Here is a 23,837-nt window from a genome sequence, read left to right as displayed (position 1 = left end):
ACAGGCACCCCTAGGCCAGCTCCAGCCCCCAAGCCCTGGCTGGCTCGCACCACACCTCTGGCCCCCAAGCCTCCCCGGCTCCAACTGCACGCACTCTCCCCAGGTGAGCCCCAGGCAAGAGCTGGAGACCTCAAAGGTGGGAGAAAGGAGAGACCACCTCTCCCCTTTCCCTCACCTCCCACTGCCTTTCTGTGACTACAGCTCTCCTGCTCCCCAAGGTCCCCACTGAACCCAACCTTCTACCAGCACCCACTCAGAGACGTGGCCCAGACGCCTGGCTAACCAGGGAGCGTGCTTTGGCTGCATTCTGCCCCTCTTCTGAGAAACCCACCTGCAGACCACCCACTGAAAAGAGCACAGACTCACAGCTTTGCCAGGACCTTCCCTGCCCATCAGCCTCTTTTTCTCATAAAAAGGAGACATCTCCCTCTGAGTGGCCCCCAATTTCTATTTCCTGGCCCCTCCCCATGTCAGGCATATGTCTATGATGGCTACACGGTCACCCCAGCTACTGAGACAAATGCAGGGCAGGGTGGCCCTGAACCCCAGCCCCTCTGTGTCCTTCCTGTGAGTCCCTTCTGTCTGCCCCATTCCTGGGTTCTCATCCTGGCTCCACCATTGACTACCTGGGCAACCTTGGGCAAAGCCCTGAGTCTCAGTTTCCTCGTCTGGCACAAAATATAGCCCCTCCCTCACGGGGCCTGGTAAAGATGGATTGGATTACACATGTCAGGGGCTCAGCCAGGTATTTGGCACAAGTGAGCCCGCAATAAACACTTGTGGTATTATTATTCATTTATTTAACATCAGGTACCCATGTGGCAGTCACCAAGCTACATACTTGGAATGTCGCAGCAAGCAAAACAGACAAACCCACTGCCTCATGGAAACCATCAGCACAATGTAAGCCACATGTGGGAGGTAATAAGTGCTGTGAGAACAAGGTGGTCATGCGTACCAGGGAGGGACAGGGTACAGTTTTAAACAGGGGAGTGGGGGGTGGGGCTCACTGAGAGGGTGACTTTGGAGCAGTGGCTTAAAGGCTGATGACTGTGTTTTCAGTTCAAGTCTCAGGTGCAACTCATGCCTGCCCTTCAGCCAGGTGAGCATGGGGGTGGGTGAGATGAAGTGCGACCATCCATGGGAACCAGGAGCCTGGGACACACAGACCAGGGGCCCTCCCTGCTCTCCCCACTCAAGCCTCCTCATAACACCCTGGATTTGCCTTTAATCATCTGTTCTAGCGACACCTTTGTCCCACCCGCGTGGGGAGTGAAATGCTGGCCGGGCCTGAACCTCGTTTGCCTACTGCGCAGACAAGCGGTCGGCGGAGGGAAGAGTCCAGCTTGGGCTGCAAGCTGCTGGCTGCTTCCCTTAAGTCCCGGCCCACCTGGCTGATGGCTTGCTCTGCCCATCGACACTCATAAACAAAACTGAGGCCCCTCCGGCCAGGCCCCATGCTGGGTGGGCTTGAATACGGGACCCCCTCTGTCATCCACCAGCCCATGACACAGACTGCTCACCATCAACACCAAAGAAGGCCGAACTCAGTCGCTCAAGGTCCTTTGCCGTGAGGCCCAGCCTCAGCTCCCTGCTTCCCGGCATCCGCGTCCTGGTCAGAGACCTCTTTCTCACCTGGCACCCATGCCTCACTGATGACTCTGAGCCCTGGGCCCTGGCTGCGTCCTCGGCAGGGGAGGCTGCCCCTCTTGTCTTCTCGATTAGGCTGGGATCCGAGGGGCAGGGACAGCCCCGGGTGAGATGCCAAGTGGAGCTGGGCCGGCCAGGTTCTGAGGACCCCTGTTCTGCCTGCACATATCTGGGTGTCGTATGTCTGGGGACATGAACCCAAGCTATGGCACTCTGTGTCTACAATGGAAGGACCTTAAGGGTCATCTGGACTGACTCCGCGTGATGCCAGAATCCCCCCCATTGCACTCCACCCTCATTCCCCCCCAGGGCCGTGGGATTCATTCAGCTAGGGGTCTGGTGGCAGAGGGGACTAAGGGACACGCGCTGACTTTGCTTTAAACCCCACAACACCCATCCCAGAGTCCTCGCCTCTCCCCGGCCCTGTGGCTCCGGCCCCACAGGCTCCCGTTCAAACTTCCTCCCTACCTCCCATCCTCTATCTGGCCGTTCGCTCTCCCAGGAACACTGTTCCCTCAGCGAATGCCTGGCGAAAATCCACACTCCTGTTCTCAGTATGAAAGCACCTTGTTCGGGGAAGCCTTCCGAGACCCTCCGGACTAGGTCTGGCCCCCACGGCCCACCCCTCTGTGCTGTCCCTTTCCAGTCACTGATTTCTTGGCTGCCTCCTGAGAGCAAGAGTCCCCATGACCACCATCACTCCAGGGCCAGGCACAGGCTCAGCAGGGAGCATTCGCTATGCCGGTCTGTCCAGAAAGTATCCAGCCAGGTACTGTGGAAACTGAGAGACGTTTATTGAAGAAGATACTAGATACAAGAAAGACTGTACATAGGACAATGATGCCTCGGTCCCCTTCAGAGTAGGCACCTTGGGTCTCTTTGAAGTTCTCCCAGCGTCTCTTCCCAACGTCTCTTCCACTGTTTGAAGCACTCTGCAAAATCCTTTGCTGGAATCGCCATCAGCTGCCACGTCATATTTTCCTGAATCTCATCAATGGTCTGAAATCTATTCCCTTTCAAAGGTGATTTTAGTTTTGGGAAAAGCCAGAAGTAGTTGCAGGGTGCCAAATCTGGGCTGTAGAGGGGGGCTGAGTAAACTTGGGGATCTGATGTTTTGCCAAAAAAACTGCATGAGACATGACGCATGAGCAGGTGTGTTGTTGTGATGAAGCTGCCAATCACCAGTTGCCATAGCTGCAGCCATTTTTGTCATATTGCATCTTTCAACTGAAGAACAATAAGGTAGTACTCCTTATTAATTGTTTGGCCTGGAGGGCTGAACTCGTGATGGACAACACCTTCCCAATCAGAAAACACAGTTAATATGGTCTTGATCTTGCTGCAACTTTGCCGCCCTTTCTTCAGCATAGAGAACCAGGTGACTTCCATTGGGACACCTGGACCCGGATCATACATGTAGCCTTAGAACCACAATTCATCTCCAGTTATGACTTTCTTGAGAAAATCTGTTTCACTGGTATAAATTTGAATCAAGTCATTAGCAACTGCAACACATGTTCCTTCTGCTCTGGTAGCAGGAGCCATGGAACAAATTTTGCCACGACACGTTTCATGCCAAGATCCTGTGTCAAAATCTTGGACACAGTAGTTTCTGGAATCCCCAGATCAGCTTCCAGTTCTCCCACTGTCAGTCGTCAAGTCTTTGCTGATTGCAGCCCATGCACATTCAACATTCTCAGATGTTCTGCTTGTGGCAGGCCTTCCAGAACACGGGTCGCTCCCAACAATTCTCAACCGTCTTTGAAGCATTTGTGCCACACTTTTATTTGTTTTTCACTCATTGCATTGTCCCCAAAAGCCTTCTGGATCATTCAAATAGTTTACGTGGAGGAATGCTCAAACGTAACACAAAGTTTGATACGGATTCGTTGCTCTACTGGCTCAGGCATTTTGAATGCGATGGCCACACAGGGCACATGCTCACTCAATGGCATCACTGCCCCCACTGACTAGTACAGTGAAGTCGACATGGTTCATGCATATGCGTTCCAGTCCATTCTCCTTGGCTGCCAGGTTACATCGAAGTGGCTCAAACCGCTCTCATTATAGTAATAATGGCTGGACTTCTTCTGGACAGACCTCATAGAGTCATTGACTGAATGAAGGGAAACGAGTTTTTCTTTGCAGTCAGTCACTGACAATAGTAACATGCTCGATGTATTCAACATCCAATCCTCAGGTGTATTTCACAAGTGTTAGTTGGCTAACTGATCAGTGGTCCTCTGGGGACCCAATAAAGAACCTCTTGACCAGGAAAGTCCCCATCTGGCCTTCTCCCCAAGTGCCTCAGCTGCCCAGCCTCCTAGCCTCTGCCTCTCCCCTCTGACTGCCGTGCAGCTGTGGCACAGGGATCTGACCTCATCAAGTCCCTGCTTGCCATCCTCCACTAACTCTCCTCTTTCCAGGACAGAGTCCAAACCCCCTGCCCCAGCATTCCAGGCCTCAATTTCTAAGGCTTCCCCCTCTCACTACTCTCCCCCGAGGGATATCTTACCAACCTACTCTCAACACACATGCAGGCACATTCCCCAACAAGCCTCTGAGCTTTGCTCATGCTATTCCCCCGCCAGGAACACCCTTCCTTCCTCTCACTAGGGAGGGCGATGGGCCCTTCAGCACCCGACCCAGCTGATCCTCTCCAACCTGCCCAACGTACTTCTCTCTCATGGGAGCTCCCACATCCACCAGCCTCCCAGGCTGCGGTGACAGTTCCTCTGGGCCAGAACCTGCCTCCGACCACTGATCTGTCCCTGTGTGTGGCACCCAGCACTGGGCTGGCTCAGAAGGGGCTTCACCCAACCCCTAGGTGAATGAAGGACCAGGCTGCCTGTTCTCACACATAACTGGCCCCAAAGTTCTTCTGTCCCTGAGTTTCGAGGGAGGGCCAAACCTTCCATTCCAATGCCAGAACCTAGTGTGAAGGGCACCCTCACGCTAGGGGAGCACCCAGCACTGGCTCCCTCACCCGGGGTGACGGACAGCTCAGTGCCGACTCCAGGCATAGGTATCACAGGGAAGCTGAACTGAAACAGGTGCCCCTCAACTGCCCTTCCAGCACCACCGCCCCAACCCCATCCCGGGCCCCACACTCGCCCTGCCCTCATGCCTGGTGCGTCTACCCCCACGTGAGCTTCTTCTGCAGCCTGATATCCCTGCCCCTTCTTTCCTCCAAGGAATGGGCTGCTCCTCGGTGCTCTGGGCTTGAATCTCACTCCTGCCTCCTCTTGGTGGGGTGACCTTGGGCAAGTGATTCTGCCTCCCTGAGCCCGTTTCCTCATCTCTAAAGGAGGGATGATAATAGGATAATGACTGGAAGGATTAAATGATTTATATCAAGGGTGTTCATAAAATATTTTTGCAGATTTAGTTTTTGGTATGTTCATTTCTATTTAAGATAAACAGTTTATGAAAAACAGAAGGGAATTTATTCAATTTTTAAATAAAATTATTAAGGACTCATTAGCTATCATTTAGCTTTTATTTCCCAGGTAATAAATGGCACATTATATGGAATGGCTTCAGCCACGTTGTGATTTGTAACTAAAACAATGGTAGCGATAGTGAAGGTTAACCTTCCTTACTCCTTCATTCATAACTTGAAAGTTAATCTTCCCTCTCCATGGCATTTTTCAGATTCCTTATGTCTTATTAGGAAACACAAATCCACACTGTATAAGGACTTTATGGGCACCTTGTATGCAAACACCTGTACCAAGCTAGGCATGTAGGAGCTTTCTGACAAAAAATACAGGGCTGGGCAAAAGTAGGTTCGCGGTTGTTTGCATGGAATACAATAACTATTACATAGTAATACAAGAATAGACTGTTCCCATCGTTTGTATGGAAAATAATACAATAGTCAATACATAATAATACAAGGATAAGCTGTTTTGCGTACTCACAACTGTAAGCCTACGTTTGCCCCTCCCTGTAGCTGTGATGATTTTCTGGCCATTACTATCATCACACTTGAGAAAACAAAGTCACCTGCCCCAGTCACAATTATCATTACACACGTACAAAACACATCACAGGGCCAGAAAAAGAAAAAAAGACAAAAAACACTTGCAGCCTGAATAAACAAACAAATCCAGAGTTACTCTGTCTACCATGAGTTCCTCCCCACCCCCCAAAATAAAACTTGGATCCTTCTCTGTACCTAACAAAACAAAGGTCTCCAGGATTTTGCAAGGTGACATCTGCAGATATGCGATCTTACAAGATGCTAATTGCTGGAGACCCTTGCTGGGTTTTTTTAGCTTGAACAGACTAACGACCACGTTGTTTACTGTCTCTTTAAATGCACGTGAGCTGAGCCTCCTGAGACTGGCCTTCTGCAACACTTTGCAAGTCACCCGCTTTTCTTGACTCTTGCTTTTCTTACAGATGGAGGTCCCACCAAGAAGCTTCCGTGTCACCAGCACCACTAAACTACATCACCACCCACATGCTCCCAGGCACATCTTTCTCAACAATCAGGGCGAGTCTTGCTCAACCTGTTTCTAACTGCATTTCTATTCCTTGACTGGGGCTGGTTCAGATTTGGACATGACTTTCTTTTTTTATTCCCTTCATTATTGGCAGTAACATTGGGAAAATGGGTTTGATTATATGCCAATTGTTGGGTTCTCTATCGAGGGGCAAAAAACAGGAATGGTAGAAAACAGGGAACCTGGAACCTGGTTGCTTCTTTACGTTTGGCTTTGTTTGTTTGTTTGTTTGTTTGTCTAAAGGATTCTGGGACTTGTGGGCATTTGAGCCCCCAGCCTCTTTGTCACCGGGTGAGGACACACTGGTTTAATTACATGTGCTACTGCCTAATGACTAATTATTTGTTCCTAAATGTTGTTACAACCCTCATGTTGTCTGTTTGGCTTTTCACCATTAGGAACTCAAATGAGCCCTGGCCGGGTGGCTCAGGTGCTTGGAGCATCAGCCTGTGCACCAGAAAGGTCGTGAGTTTGATTCCCGGTTGGGGCGCACATGAGAGGCAACTGATGGATGTTTCTCACATCAATGTCTGTCTGTCTGTCTGTCTCTCTCTCCCTCTCTCCCCGCCCCCACCCCGCTCTCTAAAATCAATAAACACATCCTCAGGTGAGGATATTTTTTTAAAGCCTCAAATAGCACACACACATAAAAAGTTGTGCCCTCAGGAATGGAAAGCAATGCCCCCGCCAAGGAACATTCTGATGAAATACTCTCCTTCAGGGCCTTTAATTTCTTGTTGCTTGTTTTGTTTCAGTCTTAAGTAATATCTGGAAACAAAAGTCTACTTCTTAAAAAACTAAGATTCTTAATAATTATCACTGCTGGCTATTGGGTGTATTTTCTACCAGACTGCAATGCAAATGTTGCCTATTCTGCCAACTTGTGCTATAGCCTTTCTCAAATCCAGAATAATAAAATTACCAAGGTGACTTTTATACCCAAAGGCTCTTGGAGTCTCCAGATGGCTGCTGGACGACACCAAAGACTTCCTCCTTCGCTTATAAAAAGAGGGGTGATTCGAATAATGGGGTGTGTTTTGAGTTCTCTGTATTTAATCAGCAGAACACCCGAGTGAGAGCTATCCTATGAAGTTCCCAGCACAGAGAAGTTGGCAAAGCAAAAGAGACCTCAATCTCCCTGAGTTAATTTTATGAATATATGTAATTATATATAATTTATATAAATATAAAATATAGTAATAGCATATATAATATAATCATATATACCATATAATCACATGCAATATAATTATACATACCATATAATTATATATAATATAAATATATTTGTATAGTTGTGCATTTTTTAAGATGGAGGAAAGAAACCAACAACTTTTCATGTACAGAGACTTGCACAATAAGTATCAACAGAAGGATGTCTTAAAAAGATTTTTTTCTCTAGTTTTAATCATACTTACCAATTAGTGCCAATCATAACACACAGTTTATGAGATAAATTAAAAGACCCTGAAGATGGGCCAATCCCCTTGCTGCCTATGTTTCTAACCTGAACTGACCACCTGTTGTATCTTAATAGAGGACTCCATTCTCCTTCATTCTGATACTGTTGATTATGATAACAAACAGGCCAGAGTCCTTTATCTCAGCCACAGGCCTGATATCCCCCCTCACACTTGCCTATAAAGGCCTCTGCTTCTGGCTGCAGGCCAGAAATTGAGTCTTCTGAAAGAAACCTCAAGAGGTGATAGCCTCACCATCATCACAACCAGACACTGCTCGAGGCCAAGGCAGGATCCAGCAGCCTTGAGTCCAGAAGCAAACGACTTTGCAAAGCTGACTAACTGCCCAAGATCAGTGGAACAGGAATTAGGACCTTGTGTTGGATGGAAGTGATTTAATTCTAGTGAATGTTATTTTCTAAAGGGCATGTGAGCAAAATCCCTTTTTACTTTGGTTGATCTCTAATCCTCAATTTAGGAGGCTTTAGTTGTACAAACTGGAATAAAATACTCCTTAAATGGTGCCTTGTTCCCACTAACCCTTCAGAATCCTGGAGGGGGAACCCTGTTAAAATTTAACACAGATACAAACTAATGAACAATCGGGGAAATTTAAAAATAATAGTTCTGTTGAAAACCATACAGGTACCTGGCCTTGTCTACAACACTACTCAGAACAATTACTGGAACAAATTCAAAGTGCCTTTACTGCGACCTTTCTCTTCCGTAATCACTACCCGTTCTACACGTAGGTTCAATACGAATGAATCTGTCCTCCTTCCTAATAGGATATAGTTGGGTACATCAAATTTGTAACCATGACCATGCCAGAAATGTCACATTTAAGACGAATTTCATTTAATTGGGCATGACAAACCTGAAAGCAAGAAACAAGGCCTGCACTTCACGGGTGGCCTCCCCAGACCTCCAGGAAACCGGGCTCATCTGCTCCGTGGCTCGCGGAGCGGCCGTCCTTAAGGTTGTGGACAAACTCACTCCTGCTGGCCCAGAAAATCGACAAACTCGGGCATTCTCCAGAACGATGGTGCCCTACTGTTACGAGTCATAGAGGCAAACCCGACAGGGGCCAAGTGGATGGTTTTAGGCTCCTGACTTTAGATAATAAGATAAGCAAACTTCTCTCTCTCTTTCTTTCTCTTTCTCTCTCTGTCTCTCTCAAATTATGACCCAGGGCTTTACAGGGTCTCCTGACAGAAGTTAACTCTCAAACCTTAGCATCACGTGCTCTAATTTTAATAACAATACAATCAGGGGGGATTTGATTAATCCACACCTAATTACATATACCTCTATGTACATAAAACTGGCCAAATGTAAAAAAAAAAAAATCCAAGTAATGACAAAAATCAGAAAGTTGCTGAAACAAACATATGGAGTCAAATCCACGGCAGGACACAAGGGAACAAGAAAAGCAGACTGACTCCTTGTCCTGTGGCCATTCTGCCATTTGTTTCTTATTGTTGAACCTACACATCATACCCCAAAGTGCAAGAAACATAACAAAACATGCTGTGCCCTGGAATAAAGCATGCAAAGACGGTGGCGATAAATGGATAATGACAGCAAAAACAAATTAAACATGAGGTCCCTCTGTCTAGCATTCATCCCCAAAATAGAGAAAACCTTGAGTGCTTTCTGTTCGTTAGAAACTCCACAGCAAAAGCAATTTCGTCCCTGACCTGTGGGATGCTGGTACTGGCAAATGCATAGCAGTGTTCGCAGATACAATCATCCTGGGAGAAACGTGCTGGAAACTGCGCTCTTGGTAACCTTGGCTTTGGTTCTTTACATTTCCATGGTATTTCTATTCGGTTAGCCAGGCTTTTGGATGTCTGTACTCCCCTGCAAAAACTTTTCTTTCCTTAACACATTTTTACCTCCAAGTCTCCCTTTCACACACTGGACTAAGAATGTAAGCCCCAGGAGGCAGGGATTTTTGTCTGTTTTGTTCAGTGCTGTATTCCCAGCACCTAGAATCACGTCTAGCTCATAGAAGAGGCTCTGTAATTATTTGTTAAATGGCTTTATAAAAGCTACTTCTATTTATCCCACAAATATTAAACAAACGCTTAGATGCTTGTGGCACACCCTCGGGACGTGGAAATGGAGGAGACCAAGCCCTAGCCTTCAAGAACTCCCAATATATTGGGGGTGGGGAACAGATAACCAGGCAAGTACAAGACAGCCCACCACTGCTGTGGTGGGGAGGCACAGGGCCTGTGGCACCAGCTCAGGGGGGTCCGGGAGAACTTCCTGGAGGAAGCCAGACTGAGCGATGGACAGAAGGGGCCCAGAGAAACAGGGTAAAGGACATGAGGGTTTTAGGTCAAGGGCACAGCCTGTGCAAAGGCCTGCAGCTAAGAAGCAACGGGAAGGACAGTGCAGGAATATGAGCTGAGGCGAGTGCGGTCCACAAAGGCCACATCATAAAAGGCCTCAAATGCCAAGCAAAGGAATTTTGTCTTGACTCTGAGGGCCATGGGCACCTAGAATAGGTCCTTGCTCCTCCTTGTACCAGGCCCGTGCTCGGGCACAGGTGCTGAGCTGAAACAGGCTGCAGTAGGTCAGCACCAAGCAGGCCACTCACCTGGTGTGCTGCTGGAGGTGGGAGAGCTGTCGGAAGGACTTATCACAGTAGGAGCAGTGGTAGGGCTTGACGCCCAGGTGGATGCGCAGGTGCTGGGCCAGGTAGGAGGCGTTGGCAAAGGACTTGGAGCAGTGCGGGCACTTGTGGGGCTTGGCCTCTGTGTGCGACTTGGAGTGGATCTGCATCTCGGACTTGGTGAAAAAGGTCAGCGGGCATACCTTACACCTGTGGGGCAAGAGGCAGGTTCACACCTGGGAAGGCCCCTGCACCCCCTGCCTCGACAGCTCATGGGAGACCTTCTGCATCGGAGAGACTGTGCATCAGGGACAGAGCTTTCCTCTGAGGAGTTCCCGGGACACAGGCCCACCTGGGAGAGACAGGGGCATGCTCAGGCCCTAGACAACCTGCAATCTGGACAGAAAAGCCCTTCCACCTCAGGGCACATTTCCAGCAGCTGGGGGAGCAGGTGGACACCTCACAGGGAAGCAAGGCCTCGTGTTCCTGGTAAAGGTTTGCCCAGAGCCACACCCCACAGTTCTGGAGGAGGGGCTCAACCAGGCGGTATGCTAGACTCAGCCGGAGAGCTTTCAAGAAAAGCTGACACCTGGCCTTCCACATGCCCCCACCCCAACAAATTAACTCAGAATTGTTGCAGGTGCAGCCTTGGTATTGGCATTTTTTGAACTCTACCCCAGTGATTCTAATGTTCAGGGTTGAGCACACTGCTTGAAGGGAGTAAGAAAGACTCACATGACCCCAGGCTGTGGTGGGGCAGCCCCCAGGCCCACAACGCCTCTGAAAAAATGTGGGTACAGCTTGTCAGGTGACCGCATCCTCTGGACCTCAGCCCCCACCCTCGGCCCTGGGTTCCCTCTTTCAAGCCCCCATTTCGGTGCTCCTGGGGGCGGCCCTTGATGTGAGCCTCTGCACCAAGCCCACCTGGACCCCCTCTGGCTGAGACCCCCACCTGTACGTCTTGCCCTCCTTGGCAGTCTCGCCTGAGGCCAGGATGGGGTAGGGGACTACGAGGACAGGCGGGCCCCCTGGGTTCTCCGCCTTGATCTTTTTGCGGCCGCGCTCGGACTTCGGGGGGCCAAGCAGGCCGTGGCCCTGGATTGTCTTGATGGAGTCCAGGAGGGGGGGGCTGGTGATCCCTGAGATGAGGGTGGGGGACGAGGCGATGAGGCGGCTCTGGCTGGTGGTGGTGGGTGTGGACGGGGTGCTGGTGCCCGTGCCCGCACTGGACTCTGATGTGCTCACAGCCGGGGTCCGGGAGGAGAGCCCCAGACCTGCAAAGACACGGGGGTGGGGGTGGGGCAGGTGTGAGGGTCAGCTGCAGATGCCAGCTCAGCCCTGGCCACCCAGCTGTGTGACTTTGGCAAGTTACCCACTTTCAGCACCTCCCCTTTCCATGTATTTTATTACCCAGGGGTAACAAAATAAAAGCTTGTGTATGTGTAAGGTGCCTTAGGTACCTAAGAGCTAAATTAAGTTAGGTGACAGGCACTTCAGAAATCACTCAAATCACAGAAAAAAACTGAGGCACAAAGATATTCACTACTGTGTTAGTTATAATAGTAAAAGTTAGAGGCAACTGAAACATTACAGAAGGAAGGAGTCAACGAATTTTGATCAATTTCCTCTACTGAACGTTACTACCCATTAAAAAGGTTATGTCTGTAAAAAAAAAAAAAAATAAGTTTTAAGGCATATGTATGCATAGAAAAAGTAAGTAGGAAGAGATGTACCAAAATCTGATATGGATGGTAAAATTAGGAATAATTAAACAAATTCTTTTTGTTTAACTATACTTTCTAACTCTTTGAAAATAAGTTTTTTTAACTTCTGTAATAAAAGTTACTCTTCTAAAAAGGAGGGGACTAGAAACATTGAGAGTATCAGGTTAAGTAAACAAAAAGATTAAAGTGGTTTCTATAATGTGGTGGAAACTATGCTTTTTTAAATATTTTTGCACACTGAAAAAGACAATGTTTTGAGCCACGCATGCTGATAAGAGTGTGCCTTTATCAACTTTAACGGAGGGCTGCTTGGCAATACCCTTAAAATGTTAAATGTACATAACTTTTGACCAAGCAAATCTACCTTTAGAAATCGCCCTAAAGAAATATTTGCACATGAACACAAACATGTATACATGGACCTTCCATACAAAACTACGATCAGACAAACTAAAGATGCCCTGTTTGTCTTCAGTAGGGATTGTGTAAAGGGACGCAGTCCATCCTCATTATGGAGGACGGGGCAGCCACGACAAGACAGATGTCGCTCAGTGACACAGAGCGACGGCCAAAATGTGTTGTTGGGTGAAAAAGGAAACCGCGGACGGCACAAACCCATCTATTTTAAAAACACACACCCAAACTACGTATGCATAGAGAGACAACATTTATGTGTGCATGTGCACGGAAATGGACGTGAGCAGAGACACACCAAACTAGACTGTGTCTAAATGTTGGTGCTCTAGAGGGAGAAAGAATTTATTGGCAAAAGGAGATTTTCATAGTTTGTCTATTTGCTTTTATATTATGTGAATTTTTTACCTGGTGAATTCATCCACTTTTTACATCTGTGATTGAAGGATAAAATAAAATAAATTATAGAGAAAACAATGCAAATGCTAACAACAGCAGCACTAGGACTTTTTTTCCTTTCAGCTTGTCTTCAATTTCTAAACTTTCTATAATGACTATGGTATTACCTTTATAATAAAAAAATGCACTAAATATGTTTATGATAGAATGGCAAGTCGAAAAGCATGTTAAAGTCATGGGTACACCCCTACCACAAGCTCAGCAAAACACACACACACACACACATACACACACACACTCTAAAAAACAAAGCAAAAAGATGAAAAGAAGGAAATGGACAAAAAGGCCCTGTAAACTGCTGGGTTAGGAGCTGGGGGACCATAAGTAATTTTTTCCCTTAGTTTCCCTGTTTTCCAAATTTTCCTTAATATGTTTATATTACTTTTTTAATATTACTTTTATAATGAAAAAAATAAATTTAATACAATCATACTAACGGGGAATGTGCAGAGTGTGGCTGGGGCCTGGGGGAGGCTCACAGGGCCCCATAAGTCCTGGGCGTGTGTGGAAGGAGGAGGGGGAAGGGCGGAGGGGCAGGGGTGCCTGGCTGAGCCGGGGAGGGGCAAAGACCCAGCTGCAGTGGCCGCCAGAGAAAGCCCGTCCACCGGCATCCTCTCCCGTGACAACACACCAGGATGCCCCCCTGGGCACCCTGTCCAAGACTGAGCTTATGACCCCCACCCCACTTCTCCTACGGTTCCATCTCACTGGCAGTGCCTCACCTCCTCCCTCCCTTCACCCCTACATCCAGCCCGGCAACCAGCCCGGCCTGCCCTTCTCAGTGTAACTCGGACCCGCCACTTCTCACAGGCCCCGCTGCCTCGCGGGGCTCCCATCCTCTCCTGCATCTCTCTCTGCCTCCCTGTTTGTCTTCCTCCAAGCCAGTTTCCGTCTTGCCACAGACCCAGCTCTCTAACCCAAGTCTGAGCATTTCCCTTCCCTCCGTAAAAGTCTCCCATGGCGCTCCACGGCCCCAGGGTCAAGTCCAAACTACACCGAGTGGCCCTGTGGGCCCTTCACAGCCTGGTGCCTGCTTCTTCTCCAGCCTCAGCAGAACCAAGTAAAGCAAAAGGGGTAGCCCATGGGCTCTGGAACCACACTCCCTGCCTCTGCCCCTTCCTGACTGTGAAGCTGGGCCTCCGTTTCTTCCTCTGTCAGACGGGGGTGTTAAATGAATGCACAAAATTGCTGTTTTTGTAAGTCAAAAACGGTCTACTGTTCAACCTAATACTAACAGTACCACCCTCAAAGGACTGACTGCTGGGAGTGACAAAATGAATGCTAGTGACCGTACACCGGCGCTCGGCTGGAGTGAGCTGCAAGAGGATGACCGTCACTACTCCTGCTTTCTACACAGACTCGCTTTGCACGTGCTGTTCCCTCCCCCTGCTCCATCCACCTAACTGCCAACCTTTCCAAGCACTTCTGCTCCGCCATAAAATCTCCACCCCTCACCACCTCTCCACCCTGCCCCGGGTCTGCTCAGGGTTCTTCTCTGGATTCCTAAATTTTTTACACTGACTTTGCTTCCCTGATGAGCGCCCCGTGGGCCCGCCCTCGTCCTGTCGTTTTAATGGGGTAGATCCTCCCAGTACAGGGTCGGCGTTAGTCTGGTGGCGGTGGGTGGCTGCGGCCGCGGCCGCGGCCGGTCCGACTAGCCTGGCCACCGGAGCTCCACCCCCGCCCCCAGGCCCCACCCGCTCTGCCCTCACCCAGTCGCCGGTCACCCTGGGCACGCCCCCACCCAGGCAGGTCTCCGCCCCGCCCACCCAGGCCCCGCCCGCAGTACCTGTGACCGTGCTGGTGGCTGGCCGCGCGTGCAGCGCCACGTCGGGCTGCGGCACGGACTGCGGGTGCAGCCCCGGCACCTGCTGCAGCTTGGGCAACGACATGACCGCCTGGCTGCTCTCGGCCGGCGCCGGCGGCACTAGCAGCGGCTGCTGCGACGAGGCCGACGTGGGCGGCAGGTGAGGCGGCCGAATCTTCTCCGCCATCAGCTGCTCCTTGATCTTGTTAATCAGGACCAGGTTGTCCAGCTGTGGGCAGGAGAGGAGATGGACTGAAGGGGCTTGGGCAGCGCCCGGCCCCCTTCCCTGGCTGCCAGTCCACCGGCAAGCCCCTCGCCCCTCTCCCCTCGCCCTGCAGGCCGTAGCCAAAACCCCAAGCAGAGCAAAGCAACAAGAGAGGGAGTTTGGCCGTAGGGATGACGCTCCGTCTTACCTGGCTGGGCATGGTGGGAGGAGGGGGCCAGAAGTAGGGGTTGTTAAAGCGAGGCTCGGCCATCCTGCAGGGAGAGAGCAGGCGACTGTCTCAGGGAAGAGGACCCTCCCCACCAGCCTGGGGTGAGCTGCCCTCAACTGGGCCCACTCAAGTTAGGCCAGTGCCCGGGATTCCTGCCCCCGTGGGACCGTCACCTCACAACAGAGCAAGCCTCCTACCAGGACCGGGGAAGGGCAGCTCCATGCTGAAAAGCCTGGAATTCGCCTCTCCCTTAGTGGGCCCAGACGACAACGGTGACATCCAGACCAGAGTGTTCCCAGCACCACCCCCAAAACTGGCAGATCCATCCCCATCCCCGAGAAGGATGTTAAGTTGCAGAGCCAACCCCATGGACCCATGGATTCCCCCCAGAATCCTCCCCACCCCAATCCACAGACAAACAGCAGTCCTGGGGCAACTCTGTAAATGGCCACAGAGCAGAGGCAACTGCCCATCCCTGACCCCTGCCCTAGGACCAAGGACCTCTCTAGTGCAGCCAGCCTCATCAGAACACAGGGGGCCACCAGAGTCATTAGACACAGTCTTTCTAAAAGGCAGGATGACTTACAAAAACCCAAATGATTACTGGCCTTTGGCCTAAGAAATTGTACCTCTGGAACGTTATCTTTAAGAAACAAGCATGGCCATAAGCAACACTTTACCTACAAGAATGTGTCAGACCACGGCGCACAGGAGGGGAATGAGGAGGCCTAAGGCTAGGGCAGTTTGGAGCTCTTCAGCAGAAGTGTGTGGCAGGCCCATGCAGTTAGTTAGAAGGCCTTTTCAACCGGGGAAGCATGAAGGAGGGGCCTTCAGAGCCACTCGTGTTTTCCAGACGATCTGAGTCTTCCCATGACTGTGACCGTAGCGTAAGTGAAGAAGTGACTTATAGGGTCCACCTGGACACAGAGTATTCCGTTGCTTTGCTTCCTACCCAATTTCTCTTATTCATCTCTCTCTCACAGAGATTATTAAGTACCTAACTCATATGACTGCTTAAATGAACTTGTTTATTTTGACAGGCAAGGCCAAAATGAAGTGTCTTCAACCTCTTTTCCTAGTTCTGCAAGCCTGGGAAACCCCTACCGGACTTGCAGACAGAGGGCTTCAGGATAGAATCCTTGATAAGGTTATCGTCTAATCCCAACACTTTAACAAAGATCTTCTATATGAATTATCTCTTACGATCTTTACTTGAGAAGAGGGAACAGACAATATTATAACCTCGCATTGCAGGTGAAAAAAACAGGGTTGGAGAAAAGGGACAAGACCTGCTCAACACCACGGGGCTAGGATGCCAGAGTCAGGAATGGAAATCAGATTTGCGCACAAGTTGGTTCCTCCGGGGAATTTGCTTTGCAAACTCTCATCCTCCTCAGAAGGGCAAATACCCACATGCTAATAACTTAATCCCTATATGCAAAAATCCTTGCCTCTCACTTTCCAGCCTGGGGGTGGTTTGGGCCCGAGGCTGGCCAGGCTGGGGATCGGGGCATCTTCCTCTGGGGTGGCCAGGGCAGCCCCTGCCCCTAGCAGCCCTGCCGCTCCCCCTGCCCGCAGGCACCAGGCTGCCCTTCCCTGCACCCATCCCTCACAGCGCCACACAAGCACTTCCTGCCTGCCGCTCTCCCTGAATGCTCCCAATCCCTGGGACTCCTTTCTCAGAAAGACCTCAAAACAATAACAACAGTGAGGACGCTGCCGTTCATCACGTGCCTACCTTGTGCCAGGCACACGGACACTGAAAGGCAGGTACTCTCATTATCCACATTTTACAAATGAGGGAACTGAAGTTCAAAGAGGTGGAATGACTTGGTCAGGGTCACACAGCAAGAAAGCGGAGAGCTGAGATGTCCTCCCTCAACTGCCTGTCTCCAAAGTTCAGCTCATCCGTCCCTTAGCTGTTCTGGCCCAGAGGTTATTAACGTCAGTTGCATGACAGGATGAATAAATAAAAGAATAAGCATCAGAAGTGTTTTAAAGACAATCCTGCACAATTATCTGACACTGGCAGTTTACAAAGCCCTTCTGTACCCACTGGCATTCCCATCAGAGCCCCGGGAAGCAGAGGAGAATTTTCACCCCCATTTCACAGAGGAAGACACTAGGACAGTAAGAGGGAAGCACTTTGCTCCAGGCCACACGGATGGTGAAAACAGGAGGAAGTGCTAGGCTGCACTGTGGGGCGTTAGGTCTCTGAGCATCAGTTTTCCTCATCTGTAAATGAGGTTAAACAGTCCTGGTCCAGGACTCTGCCCACTGCACCCAGCTGTTGCCCGGACAGCTGGGAAAGCTGTCCTCTTCTCCCCCTCCTCTCCAAGTCAATGCCAAGTTCAGGCTTCCCAAAGCTCGACCCTGGTCAGAAAGGTATGGGGAAGAGGGTGGCTTGCCTAGGATCCCAGAGCTGCAACAGAGCATCTTCTCAGCCACTGATCAGGCCGCTGGCCAGGCAGGGCCCACCCCTCCCTTTGGTCGGGGAGGTGGGCCCAGAGGGGAAAGCTCTGCTCTGAGTCGTTTAATCTGGTCTGCACAGCCTCTGCCTAATGCCTGCATCCTTCTCTGGCCTGTCTGAAAAAATCAAACGCTTCAGTCAGTGACTCTAGCCCTGGTGTGTACCTACTGTGGGTCAGATGCAGGGAAGGCCAGTGGGGGCAGGGCGGGAGTAACACTTGCTGAGCTCCTACTGAGTGCCAGGCACATTGCGAGGTATGCACCAAGAATATCTCATGTGAGCCCCCCAGAAGGCCTGAGAGGTGGGTGTCCACCTGTGCAACCCCGGGACCTGCACGACTTGGGGGCCATGGCAAGGGGGCGGGGGAAGGTGGCCAGGGCCAAGCTAGGTGGCTCAGACCTTGTCTTGAGGGAGGGCTTTGAAGCAAGAGAGACGGGTCAGACGTGGGCTTAGGACAGGTGGACAAGGCAGAGGGCACTCCCAGCAGAGGCAACCGCCTGAGCAGAGGCATGGAGGTATGACAATACAAGGCAGGCTGGGGACAGGGAGCAGCCAGCACTGGCATCAGAGCTGAGCGCGGTGAGGGGCGAGAGATACAGGCCAGCTGGCAGGGCCTTGAATGCCATGCAAAGGCGCTGGGATGGAAGCTGGTGGTGAGAGGGCATCAGGAAGTGTGCTGGGCCAGGGGAGCAATGAACCCAAGGGGCCCGAGGTCACAGGGAGAAGCCCAAGGACAGTGCCGGGGGCGCACGGGATGGAGGCAGAGAAGGCTGGGTGGGCTGGCGCTGAATGTCCATGGCAGAGCAGGCAGAGGAGACACGCCGGTGGTCGGGCGGGACACGTGGACTGGGCTTCAAGCCCCAGACAGAAGCCCAAGCTCTCTACCGAGAGTCCTGAGACACACAGCATTTCATTCGCTGATCCTTGCCGTGGGGCAAGCAAGCTGTCATTTTGGGTTTTGTGCTCTAAAAGGAAGAAAAAGTTGGATGGGTACATGAATGAAACACCTCCCAGAGCGGCCTCGGAGCACAGCATCCTGGTGGCCGCTGGCCCATCCACCCATCTGTCCCTCAGTACGTCCATTTGTTCTGAATGCATCCTGTGGGCCAAACAGGGAACCAGTGCTGGGGAACCTGAGGCAAACAGAAGAGCCCTGCCCTCTGGGAGTCCCAAACTAAGTGGGGGAAGCAGAGAAATGACCCAAGTTTCTACCAAAAAAAAAAAAGAACTTTTGCCTATGAAACCTACTATGTGCCACCAAGGACCTCCTTGTGGTCAAAGCCAACAGGCCTCTTTCCACTCTCACATGGCCTCCCTGCCATCTGAGCTGTTTGGGAAGATCTGTGTGCAGTGACCCCTGGGTCCCTCATCTCACTCTTTCACAGCGCCCCCGCTGGGCTGCTTAGGTAAGGGCAGGAGCTTCCTTTCTACCACTGACCTCAGTGCTTGGGTGGCCCATCTACTCTAGGACTTTAAATACCAGCCAACCCCCAAGGCTCCGCCTGCAGCCTGGGCCTCTCCCTGAGCGCCAGGCCCAGCTTCCCAGCTGCCTCCCTGCCACAGGCCTCTGGCTGTCTCCTGGGCTCTCAGGCTCGGCAGGCCTAGGCTGGACTTGCTCTTCCCCTATGCTGGGCACCATCTGCCCCGATGCTCTTGCCACACACATACAATGACCCACATCACGTCCCCTCCCTCCCTTCCCAGTTCAGATCCATCACCAGCCACGCGCTCAGGATTCCCACTCCTTTCCACGAGTCCTAGCCAGGATCACCTCACCTCACCTGGCCCCTGGAACAGCCTGCTTTGCTTGGAGCCCAATGCACCTGGGTTCAAATTTTGGCTCCAACTGACCAGCTGTATGATCTTGGGCAAGTCACTTGCTTCTGCCCATCCCCCACCCCCAAGTAAGGGTTGAGCAGCCCAGAGCCAGGGTGGAAAGGATCAGGGAGGACATCCCAGGGGAGGTGGTGCCTGTTTTGGGTCTTAAAGGATGAGTTGGAGTTAGCCAGGCAAAGGAGTGGAAAGCATTCCTGGCAGAAGCAACAGCCTGAGTAAAGGCCCAGAGGTGAGAGGCAACAGGGCACGTGAGGGAGGCTAAAGCGTTCGATGTGGACTAGGAGACAGGACAAGAGGCCAGAGCCATCAGCCAGGCTCAGATCCAGAAGGTCGGTTCCTGAATCCGAGGCCTGGAGTCTGGACTAGAAGCACTGGGTGATGGGACAGAATCTGCGGTTTAGAAAAACCCCTTTGACCGCTGAGTGCAGACAGAACTGGAGAGGTCAGAGGTAGATGCAATGGGAGGACAGCCATTGGGAGGCCCTTGGGGAATGGAGGGGACAGCCAGGGGCCAAACCTGGCTATCTGGCTGAGCTGGAGGCCAAGGAAATGTGTGCAGGTTGCTACCCATCGTGTGGCCTGGGAGGTCCTCTGGATAGCGCCACAGACAAACATGGCCACAGGGACATGCAGACAGCACCAAACGCAGACACGCATGACAGACACAGACTTGTAGCCCCAAACATGGACAGATGGGGACACAGCAACTCCCCTGAGCAGGAACCCACAGCCACCAGGGCACGGAGTCGCAGGTGGGTGCTGTTGAAGTGGGTGCGTGCGTGCGGCCCTCAGTGCAGGCCCAGAGGGAGGCCGTGAGGGGCGCGCAGGGAAGCTGGGATGAACATGATGGCTTGATCCCCCAAAGAACAAACCCCTCATGGACAGATTTCAACCTGGAATCACAGGCTGCTTACCTAGAGTGTCCTTTCCCACTTGGTGAACTTCTACTCATCCTTCAAGACCCAGCTCAAGAGTTCCCTCTTCTACGGAGCTTGCCCTGAACCCCCAGTCAGTCACTTCCTCTGTGTTCCCAACAGCACCTTGTATATGAGAATAACAATAACAATAATAACAATAAAATGGCGGCCACCATTGATTTCAACACCTATTTATGTGCCAGGCACTGTGCTGAGTATGTCATATGCATCATGTCACTGAATCCTCCCAATGACCCTGTGAAATCTGCATTTAACAGAAGAGGAAACAGCAGCTCAGAGAAGTTGACCAACTTGCCCAAAGTCACACAGCTAGCAAGTGACAGAGTTAGGTAGCCACCCAGCACTACAGGGACAATCATACCCTGGTACAATTATCTGCTTCCCTGGGTGACTTCCCCACCAGACTATGAGCTCTTCCCAGGTATGGCTGGTGCTCATTCACCTTTGCCATTCCAGCATCTAGTCCATGGTGGTGTCAGAAACTCTTTACAGAATGAAAAAGTGTAATATTGTCGACTACCTTTTCTGGAGTGCTTGCAATGGATCAGAAACTGTGTCAGGGCACTTTACGATCATTACTTTACTGCTACAGTAGACCCATCATAACAAAACTGAAGCCCAGAGAGGTTAATTAACTTGACCGAGGTCACAGAGCCCACTCCGGATTTGAAACCAGGTCTATCGACCTGTCCCAGGAGGGTGGCCTCTGGGGCCAGCCTAGTGAAGATCCACAAGGGGGAACTGCGGGAGGGGGGGTGGCGGCAGAAGAAGTACACCAGGGGCCAGGCCCTGCCACCCAGGAAGGCTGAGGCTGAGACAAACAGACACAAAAAGGACGGGCAGCCCAGGGTAAAATGTGACCAGCCTTGCCCGCCGCAGAGCAGGGGGGTGTGGTTAAGCAACTCACATCTCACCCCCATCCCCAGCCTGTCCCACAGACATTAAAAAATGAGAATTGCCTAGACCCCGAGGCCACAAAGCAAATGGGAGGGAGCAGAACCCAAAACTGTTCGGACGCTATGATTACAAGGAGGCAAAAATAAAAACCTGCGTCAGAAAAAGCAAGCGGCAGGGAACCACGCCCAGAGGGAGGCTGGGAGTGCTGGGGGAGGCGGCTGGAGCTGATCTGATTTTTTTGTCTTTGTTTCTCTGATTTCCAGATTCTCTGTAATATTGTTTGGTTGCTTTCATGCTGAAAACAATAAATTTATTCTTTAAAAAATGAAAGAAAGAAAAAGAAAGAAGGCAGGCAGGGAGAGAGGGTGGTGGAGTGGCGGGGGAAGCAGGGAGGGTTGGGAGGCCAGGATGAACAGGAGAGGTCAAGGTGAGCCAACAGCGAACACTCAATTGACAGTTACACGCCAGGCCCTGCGCAGCCGGGGCCTCCAGGCACGTAGGACCTGGGTGGAAGGCAGCAAATGTCAGTAAGGGCTACCGGACAGAGGTGACATCCCATCTGCACTTTGGAGCTGGTTAGGATCCCAGCAGGTGGGGGAAGAAGAGCGTCTCTACCCCTTTTCCTACCTTGGTCCAGGCCCCCTTCAGCTACTACAAGAGCCTCCTCACAGGTTTCCCCGCCTCTGCCCACATCCCCTATTCCATTTTCCTATAGTAGTCACTCAGATACTTCTAAAATATAAAATAGAAATTGGACCACAACACTCTCCTCAGAACCTTCCACGGCTCCCTACTTCCATCCAGACAGGGTTTGGGCTCCTTAGTCCTTACATATGCGTATATATGCGGAGTACGGTTTGAACTCCCCAGCGTGGCACCCAGGGGCCTCTGCCAAGGAAGCCCTTACAAAGAGGAGACCTCTTTGGCCTCCTCTGCACCCCAGACTGCGCCAGACGGCGTGTTCTCCCCACCCCCAGTGCTCCACTTCCCTTCTCACTTCCCCTGGAGCCCTCCGCCCTCCGCCCTCCCCCCTCCCCATTTCATGGGGTAACTATGGTTTATTCCTCCTCGGGCCCCAGCTTAAGGCTATTACCTCCTGAAAGCCTTCAGGGACCCTCTACCTCCACTCCTCAGGCTGTGTTGGGGGCCTCTTCTCTCTGCTCCCTTTGTGCGCCCTTCATTTCCATCATCAGACACTTATCATTCCATTTGCTGCCCTGTTTTCCATCCATCTCTGCTGTTGGGCATGCTCTCTGTTAGGGCAGAATTGCAGCTGTCATTTGCCTATAAGCCCCACACAGTATCTGATAAATGTTTGAGTAAATGGATTGTCTAGGTTGAGGGAACTGAAAGTGTCATGGTCTGGGTAGAGGAAAGTCCCTTCTCCCTCCTGTGGGTCCCTTCCACTCACCCTGGCACTATGTTGTCCCCGGTGTTAGACTGTTTCCTATTTCCTGTATCTAAGCCCTGTCTTCCTATCTGATCTGAGACAGGGTTGTATGCTATAAAGACGAGCAGACTAAAAACGATGTTAACAGCTAATAGCCACAGAAAATGGTTCTGCTTCCCAAACAGTGCAAATTAATGAGTGTCACTTGTTAAAATAGTAAAAGAAATAAGAAAATGATAATACCAGTGCTGGTGAGCCTATGGTGAAATTGGCACTCCCATTATGGCTAGGAATGTAAATTGGAACAATCACTCTTGAAGGCAACCTGGCAATAATGTGTCACAAGTTCTAAAAATTTTCAGATGCCCTGGCCTCCCGAGCCCATTCTTGGCTATCTATCCCTAGAAAATGCCCCGAATATAGACAAAGTTTTAGGAACAAAGCTGTTTGTTTCAGTGGTTTCTTACGACAGCAAAAATCTGGAACATCTGAAATTTTAAACAATAGGGGGATGGCTCTGTAAATCATGTTCAACAATGACAGAGCCTGCAATCATAAATAATAGGCAACGTTTACTGGCACTGTAATGACTTATTTAATAATATTCATATCAACCTTAAAAGGAACTGAGGCACAGTGAGGTTAGGTAACTTGCCCAAAGTCAAGCAGTCCGTGTCTCATTTGAACCTAGAAAGTGTGGGCTCTGGAGACACCCAGTGTCTACCCTGACACTGGATCTGTTAGAAAGAAAGATTAAAACCACCCTGTAGTCATTTAGAAAATACTTGTGATACAACATTAGTCAGGGGTGGGGAAAGGGAAGTTTTTCAAAATTATGTTAGAGCAGTGACATCTACATAAAAACTAGGTGCTGAGAGAAAAGAAGGGAAGGAAACACAAAAATGCTAATAGCGGTGTTTTAGGCTTCTCTGATTTTTCTAGAGGGTGGTTACATGACTTTGATTTAGGGACTATTTTTAATAAAACTAAAGGTTCAGTAGGCTTTGGCCAAGCAAAGACACTGCAAGCCGCCCACAGCCCCACGAGGACCCTGGCCTCGTGCCGTCCAGGTTTACCCAGGAGGAGGGAGGGGTTCAGCGAGGCCAGGGGCTTGCTCAGAGTCCCACAGGGAGCCTCTCGCCCAGCCCAGACCCCAACCAGGGGCTCCCTGTCTTATCTGGAGGCTTCGGGAAGGAGGACCAGACCAAACAAAGGAAAGCCTGC

The 23,837-nt window shown here is 50.8% G+C and overlaps 1 protein-coding gene across 2 annotated transcripts in view; it reads right to left on the bottom strand.

Annotated features, from left to right (window-relative positions):
* ZNF362 (zinc finger protein 362) overlaps nucleotides 1–23,837 on the bottom strand; it is a 38,774-nt gene that overhangs the window by 5,302 nt on the left and 9,635 nt on the right. Inside the window, exons 2-7 of one of the 2 annotated variants that reach the window (XM_054571938.1) lie at nucleotides 22,317–22,476; nucleotides 20,303–20,428; nucleotides 15,062–15,125; nucleotides 14,631–14,877; nucleotides 11,197–11,518; nucleotides 10,230–10,454 (exon numbers count right to left, since the gene is read on the bottom strand). In XM_054571938.1, coding sequence (XP_054427913.1) covers nucleotides 10,230–10,454; nucleotides 11,197–11,518; nucleotides 14,631–14,877; nucleotides 15,062–15,125; nucleotides 20,303–20,340 — 896 coding nt within the window. In that variant the 5' untranslated portion in view covers nucleotides 20,341–20,428; nucleotides 22,317–22,476. Of the gene's footprint in view, nucleotides 1–10,229; nucleotides 10,455–11,196; nucleotides 11,519–14,630; nucleotides 14,878–15,061; nucleotides 15,126–20,302; nucleotides 20,429–22,316; nucleotides 22,528–23,837 lie in introns of those variants that run through there. The other variant, XM_054571937.1, reaches the window with a different exon arrangement.

The sequence above is a fragment of the Pteronotus mesoamericanus genome, unplaced genomic scaffold (genome assembly GCF_021234165.1).
Source record: "Pteronotus mesoamericanus isolate MK-2021 breed Mesoamerican mustached bat unplaced genomic scaffold, CSHL_Meso_final contig_221, whole genome shotgun sequence".
NCBI classification, from domain to species: Eukaryota; Metazoa; Chordata; class Mammalia; order Chiroptera; family Mormoopidae; genus Pteronotus; species Pteronotus mesoamericanus.
Note: the sequence above shows the minus strand (reverse complement) of the source record. Positions and strands in the feature narration are given on the sequence as shown.